Source organism: Musca vetustissima, unplaced genomic scaffold, assembly GCF_032173495.1.
Source record: "Musca vetustissima isolate MV318-11 ecotype Yass unplaced genomic scaffold, APGP_CSIRO_Mvet_v1 utg15667, whole genome shotgun sequence".
Classification (NCBI taxonomy): domain Eukaryota; kingdom Metazoa; phylum Arthropoda; class Insecta; order Diptera; family Muscidae; genus Musca; species Musca vetustissima.
Window position 1 is genome coordinate 43,709 of NW_026878282.1, and position 7,641 is coordinate 51,349.

The 7,641-nt window shown below is 36.2% G+C and overlaps 1 protein-coding gene across 1 annotated transcript; it reads right to left on the reverse strand.

Moving 5' to 3' along the window:
* Positions 1-6,899: 6,899 nt before the first annotated feature.
* LOC133323089 (uncharacterized) lies at positions 6,900-7,641 on the reverse strand. The gene is made up of 3 exons (XM_061532047.1): positions 7,570-7,641; positions 7,146-7,493; positions 6,900-7,064 (listed from the first exon to the last, which is right to left on the reverse strand). Exons 1-3 carry the CDS (start codon positions 7,639-7,641, stop codon positions 6,900-6,902), a joined length of 585 nt encoding a protein of 194 aa, XP_061388031.1.

Here is a 7,641-nt window from a genome sequence, read left to right on the forward strand (position 1 = left end):
CCAATGTTTAAGTAAGAATCGCCTTTATATGCATTGTTGGGAAATGCATCCTTTGAACGCTCGTGTTCATTGTGTTTGTTTGCATACTCATTAGAAAAATGCATACTCCGTATTGTTACAACCTTGAACTGTCAGTTTTCTAATGAGTATTGTTTTGCGCCAATGTCACTTTGCAGCATTGTTGTTGTTATTCTTCTTTGGCTTCTCGTCACGATCGCTACAAGTAACACAGGTAATCTGTTCGTTCTCACTTTCTTCCCCTATTATTATTTATTTTAATATTTCAATAAAACTTAAAATCAGAAAACTAAAACGTTCGTGTTTTATTTTCTTTATTTTTCGAAACGCAATTTCGGCGCCTTAACAGTGGCTATATCTAAATTTCAACCGATTTCCCCCGAAACTTGACACACACCATTCTGAACTAAATTCAGTACGTTATGCAAAGTTTCGTGCCAATGGAAAGATATATAGGGACTTTGGTGCGCCATTTACATTAAATAGGTCGAAAATATATATGGGAGCTATATCTAAAACTGGACCGATTTTCACGAAACATCACTCTAGGCTCAATTTAGTACTTTATGCGAAATTTCGTACAAGTCGAAAGATATATAGGGACTTTGGTGCACCATTTACATTAAATCGGACGAAAATATATATGGGAGATATATCTAAACCTAAGCCGAAACATGGCAGCCATCATTATAGGCTCAATCCAGTACGTTATGCCAAATTTCGTGCAAATCGAAAGATACATGGGACTTTGGTGGACTATTTACATTAAATCGGACGAAACTATATATGGGAGATGTATCTAAATCTGAACCGATTTTCAGGAAACTTAACACACTTAACACATTCTAGACATAATTTACTACGCTGTGCAAAATTTCATGCAAATCGAGAGATATTTAGAGAGTTTGGTGGACCATTTACAATAAATCGGTAGAACATTTATATGAGAGCTATATCTAAATCTGAACCGATTTTCAAGAAATTTTACACGCATCATTCTAGACTCACTTAAGTACGCTATAGCAAATTTCGTCAAAATCGAAATATATATAGGGACTTTGGAACACCATTTATATTAAATCGTTGGAACTTATATATGAGAGCTATATCTAAATCTAAAGCGATTTTCAAGAAATTGTACATATATCATTCTAGACTCAATTCAGTACGCTATGCCACATTTCGTACAAATCGAAAGATATATAGGGACTTTTCTACACCATTTACCTTAAATCGGTCGAAGATATATATGGGAGCTATATCTAAATCTGAACCGATTTTCATGAAACTTAGCACACATTATTATAGACGCAATTTTGTACGCTATGCCTAATTTCGTACAAATCGAAAGATATATAGGGTCTTTGGTGCACAAATTACCTTAAATTGGATGAAACTATATATGGGAGCTACATCTAAATCCGAACAGATTTTCACGAAACTTTGTACGCATCATTCTAGACATATTTCAGTACGCTATGCCAAAATTTCAGGACTTTAGAAGATCTATATCTATATCTAAATCTGAACAGATTTTCTTGAATTTCAATAGGTTTCGTCCTTGGGCCAAATAAGTGACTTGTGAAAAATTTCATCCAAATCGGATCATAAATGCAAACTGTACATTGTTCACAAAAATACATGGTCGGACGGACATACATAAATCGACTCAGAAAGATATTCTATGCATATTCTCAGAAGGAACTATGGGTCTATCTCGTTTCCTTTTGCCTGTTACAAACATATGCTCAAAGACATAATACCCAATACCATAGTGTGGTCAAGGGTATAAAAATCCAAGCCTCAGACCTTGAACGTTTTTTTCTTTTAATAATTAACCTCTTGGATAAACTTTTAAAAAAAAAATTCTTTAAAACATTCACGTCTTGGATAAAGTTTTGAAAAAATATTTTTTGACAACCCACGCCTTGCGTTTAAAAAAAATTACCGCCTTTTTTTAAATTCCCCTTGAAAATACCAAAAAAAAATTTTATTAACTTGGCAACCCTGCCAAATGTTACTCCTCTTTAGTTTATCTGGAAAATAATGGCTGCCGTTCATCTACATCTGTGTGTGTGTGTGTGTGCCTGTGTGTGTCTCGGACTCCTTCGTATATTCAATGGTGGTTGTTGATATTTGAACAAATGACTGTTCAAACCTCACTCACCGGCAGCAGTTGCCATCAAACCAATGCCCAGCCAGCAGTTCTGTCTGAATATTCGGCTGGGCAAGGAAGTAGTTTTGGAAAGTGGAGCAGTTGTATTTTGTAATACAACGGGAGGCGGCAAAAGGAGAGTGTCAGGATGTGAAATAAATTTAATTTTTTTTTTTGCAAAATGGTTCGTTAGCCAGGAGTATGGAGAGGTAGAGCGAAATGCTGTCATTTGATTACAAAACGAACGAACATCAGATTTTTGCTGTTTGTTCTGTTGGTGCTGCTTTTCTCGTTGAGTCCATTTTTGTTTATCGGTTTTTCAAATACAAATCAAAATTTAATCCTGTTTAATTCAATTTCATTTAATTTGTTGTGTTTTTCAGTTGCCAGAATGAGAGGTTTGTGATTGGGGGGAGCGATCAGACCACAAGCCATTGATGTTGACGATGAGGAGATGTAATGTGTGTGGAAATTAGTTGGCATTCTGGGGTTTTTTGTTCGACGGGATTTTTAAAATACAAAAAAGAAGAGAAAAAATACCTTCATTGAAATTATCCCAACCTAATTGCGATGGCTTGGTTAATGATTTCTATTTCAAAACATTGGGAAGGATTTGTTCCAACTTAGCATTAAAAAATCAAAGGATCAACTGATGCGTGTTTTTAAAGAATATTTTTTTTGGCCTCCCCCAAAGCGTGGAATTTTAAAGGCATATTTTTCAAGTCAAACCATTGTGTGGATTTTTTAAAGGAATATTTTTTTTCAAGGACCTCCACAAGGCGTGGATTTTTTAAAGGAAGACTTTTCAAGGACCTCCACAAGGCGTGTATTTTTTAAAGGAAGACTTTTTTTCAAGGACCTCCACAAGGAGTGGATTTTTTAAAGGAAGACTTTTTTCAAGGACCTCCACAAGGCGTGTATTTTTTAAAGGAAGACTTTTTTTCAAGGACCTCAACAAGGCGTGGATTTTTTTGAAGGAAGACTTTTTTCAAGGACCCCAACAAGGCGTGGAATTTTTTCAAGGACCTCAACAAGACGTGGGTTTTTTAATGGAAGACTTTTTTCAAGGACCTCCACAAGGCGTGGATTTTTTAAAGGAAGACTTTTTCAATTTAAAAAAAATATATTTTTTTCAATTTTTTAAAAAAAATTTTTTCAATTTTAAAAAAAATATTTTTTTCAATTTTTTAAAGAAACATTTTTTTTCAATTTTTTTTAAAAAAATATTTTTTCAAGAAACATGTTTTTCAATTTAAAAAAAAAATGTTTCCAATTTTTTAAAGAAACATTTTTTTAAATTTTTTAAAGAAACATTTTTTTAAATTTTTTTAAAAAAAAATTTTTTTTTTCAATTTTTTTAAAAAAACATTTTTTTCAATTTTTTAAAAATTTTTTTTCAATTGCTTAAAGAAATATTTGTTTCAATTTAAAAAAAAAATATTTTTTCAAGAGGCCACAGCAAGGCGTGGATTTTTAAAGAAATATTTTTTCAATTTTTTAAAGAAATATTTTTTCAAGTCGAACCCAAGCGTGGATTTTTTAAAGAAACATTTTTTTTCAATTTTTTAAAAAAAAATATTTTTTCAAGAAACATTTTTTTCAATTTAAAAAAATGTTTTCAATTTTTTAAAGAAGCATTTTTTTTTAAATTTAAAAAAACATTTTTTTCAATTTTTTAAAAAAATAATTTTTTTTTCAATTTTTTTTTAATAAAAAAAAAATATATTTTTTTCAAAATTTTAAAGAAATATTTGTTTACATTTTTTAAAAAATGTATTTTTTTCAATTTTTTACATGAAGGTTTTTTTAAATTTTTAAAGAAAAATTTTTTCAAATTTTTAAAGAAATATTTTTCAAGTCGAACCCAAGCGTGGATTTTTTAAATAAACATTTTTTTCAATTTTTTTAAAAAAAAAATATTTTTTCAATTTTTTGAAGAAACATTTTTTTCAATTTAAAAAAAATGTTTTCAATTTTTTAAAGAAGCATTTTTTTAAATTTTTTAAAGAAACATTTTTTTTTTCAATTAAAAAAAAAAAATATATTTTTTCAAAATTTTAAAATATATTTTTTCAATTTTTTAAAAAATGTATTTTTTTTAATTTTTTACAAAGGAAATATTTTTTTTTCAATTTTTTAAAGAAATATTTTTCAAGTCGAACCCAAGCGTGGATTTTTTAAAGAAATATTTTTTTCAAGCCAATTTATTGTCTTCATTATCCTTAACCCTTTTTCGTATTCCTCAGCGTGAATCCGCTCAGGTGAATTTTACCCAACCATGTTTTTTTATTCACGAAGTGCTGTACCAATTGGAGAGCATGCAGAAGGCACACTCTCCCCCATGGTGAGGGGGAAACCACATCCCCCGCGAAACCACATCCCCCTCCCCAGGGGCCACACCAACTGTCAGACTGTATTGACAGATCCGAGCCCACCTGCAAAGGGGCTAAGCACGAGGACCACCTCCACTAAGTGCTGTCCTTCTCCTAAATGCTTCACGAGCAAAACTACTTAAACAACTAAAGGTCCGATCGTTTTCAAGAGCCCTACTTAAATCCCACCCCGCTCCTCCATTCGATATACCCATACTTGCTAAATCTCTAATGTCATCATAGTAGCAGCATTCCGTTAGTGTATGCTTCCAGTCCATAGACATCCCACACCCACATAAATCCATCTGGGACAGGCCTCTTTTATGCAGAAACGCATTGAGAGGACCATGCCCCGTCAGTAAGAAACCAGTACTTAAGCCGAAGCGAAAGTCTGCCCGGTCCACTACGAACGTTGCGTCACGTACGTCACTCTCCCTTTGTCACTGTTCGCCCACCTTGGCCTCCACCTATCAACAACACACTGCCGAAGGATAGTGCTGTACCGCCTACTCTCCCCATCCACCAGATCAGAAGGCCTGAATCAATCATCCTCATCCAACTGCAAACCACGTTTAAGCTTATACATGATAACCCTACATCTTCAACTTCAAGATCAAGCGGCGAAGTGCCAAGCAGCACTTGCAACGACTCTTTAGAAACAGTGCGACACACTGGCAAGCATGCTAACATGACAACCCGCTGACACGATAGCAGCTTCTTCTGCTTATGCAGTTCTGTACCATATAGGTGCACCATAAGTTGCACATGCAACAAAAAGCCCACCATATATGATACGCACAGAACGCCTACTCAAGCCCCAATCGGTCCGCAAAACATGCCTGATGGTCCCAACGACCGCTGTCAGCTTCTCCTTCAACCGATCCGAGTGTGGAAGTAAATTCAAACGCTCTGATACCGTTATCCCGTTCACTAGCTCGAATGCAGGGTGGACGGCATCAGCACCGTCTTCTTGATAGCCACCTCCACTCCAACTCGGTCACACCAAGTCTGCACAATCTCTTTGCTCACCACGATTTTCCAGTTCAAAGCGACTATCCCCTTCAATCATGATGAGCAAGTCATCAGCATATGCACAGACCTTTAAGGAGGCCGCTAGCTCCCGCAACAGAGGATGCATCATGAGATTCCATATACATGGACTGTGGAACCCTGCACACGCTGCACATCCCTCCAGACCGAAGCACTGACTCCCACGACACAAGCCTTCCTATCCCGGAAATAACTTGCCCAAAGAGCAATCTCCCCACACCCGACCTCTGACAACCTTGTGAGCACGCTATCCCATGAAGGGAATTCAAATGCGTCTTTAAATCCACAAATATGCCAAGGACATATTTGGAATTTGATCGGCTCAGGTTATCTTGCACATGCCGCCACGCGGCCCCTGTACTTCTACCATCGCTAAAACCGAACTGATACAAGGACGTACCTTCGCTGTAGCAATCCTTATGCCGTGTCACCATAATCCTCAACAGTACTTTTCCAAGCACTGGTATAAGTATTCTACCCCCGATACGAGCGAGGATCACTCCTTACCCGATCAGGCGACTTAAGTAATACCACAAGTACGCGGGAAGTATCCATGACGAATGCAGCTGGAGAAAATGGACTTCCAGATAGCTTTCACCATCATTCCAGTCATACCATCCATACCTGGCGATTTTCTACTTCTAACCTGGCAGATACTGTCCACAACTTATATATGATCTAAACCCGGAGGCTTCCTCATTTCATCAACAAACGGAGGAAATGATGGAGTCTCCGAATCCGGAAATAATGTTCCCAACAAAAGCCGTACGCTCCCCGCCCCACTCCGAGGTGGTAGGTCAACCTGTCTCTTAGACCCACCATTCCGGCACACACGGTATACTATACCCCATGGATCATCTCCATTGTTCCGTACAAATATCCTCCAATTGTCTTCTTTACTCCTAGACAGCTCGTCTTTATACATACTAAGAGCAGCGAGGAACTCGGATTTACGCTGCGCTTAATCTTCCGCATTTACACGCCTGACTCTTTGGAAGCGCCGCCTAAGACGCATGACTTGCCGCCGCCGCATAGTAGTTAGTTCACGGGTACACCATTTGACCTTACTAGGTGGACAGACATAAAACCTCCTAACATTTATTTTTTTTAAATCCTAGCCTAGCCTTAAAAAATATATTTTTTTAAAGAATCCACCCCTAGTCTAGTCTTGAAAAAATATTTTTTTAGAAAATCCAAGCCTAGTCCAGCCTTGAAAAAAAAAACATTTTTAAATATTTACTTTAAATTTAATTTAAAATTGATATTTAAAAAAATGTATTTCCTTAATCCTTTCCCTGCCGCATTTAGCCCTTTTTTGTATCCCTTAACGTGGTTCCTTCCAGGCGAAATTCAGCCAACCATGTCTTTTTGTTCATAAAATTCAAAGTAAAATTGAAATCAATTGTCTGCGTGTAGGGTGGGAAAAAGGCATCGGTGACGGGCAGGTCCTTAATTTTGTATGTAAAATTCTAAAAAAATCCAAAATTAAATTGAAAAAATAATCAGCAATGAAAAGAGATCCGAAAAATAAGAACACTTTTTCAACCCACCACCTTTACCGGACACGATAGCGGCAAATTACTGGAACTGGTTAACGAACGCATTATCATTTGTATCAGGGGAAATGAATCGATGTGACTTAGGATATCGCAAATATTCATTTTCATTGTCAGAAATTTCCGTATTCTCGTATCGCCGACATATCGGAAAGTTATCAACATTTCAGCAAAGGCGGTCCTGGGCAATTCTTTTTGCAGCGTAAATTCGGCATTGACGTGATATCTGCTGGTGGCGAATTTTGTCACATCACAATGTATGTCGCGTGCGATGCCGGCCGAAACATTACACACAATATTATGAAATCGTATTTCGAAGGGACGGCGTCTTTGCTGGGCTGCCTGGAAATGTTTTAGGAATTTAAAAAGGTTCTTTTAATCAATCACAATCGCACTCAGTCCATATTTTTTGACTTACCAGTACAGTAGTGGTGCTGCCAACATATAATAGATAAATCGGGATCCAAAATATTACGTTCTGATACAACAT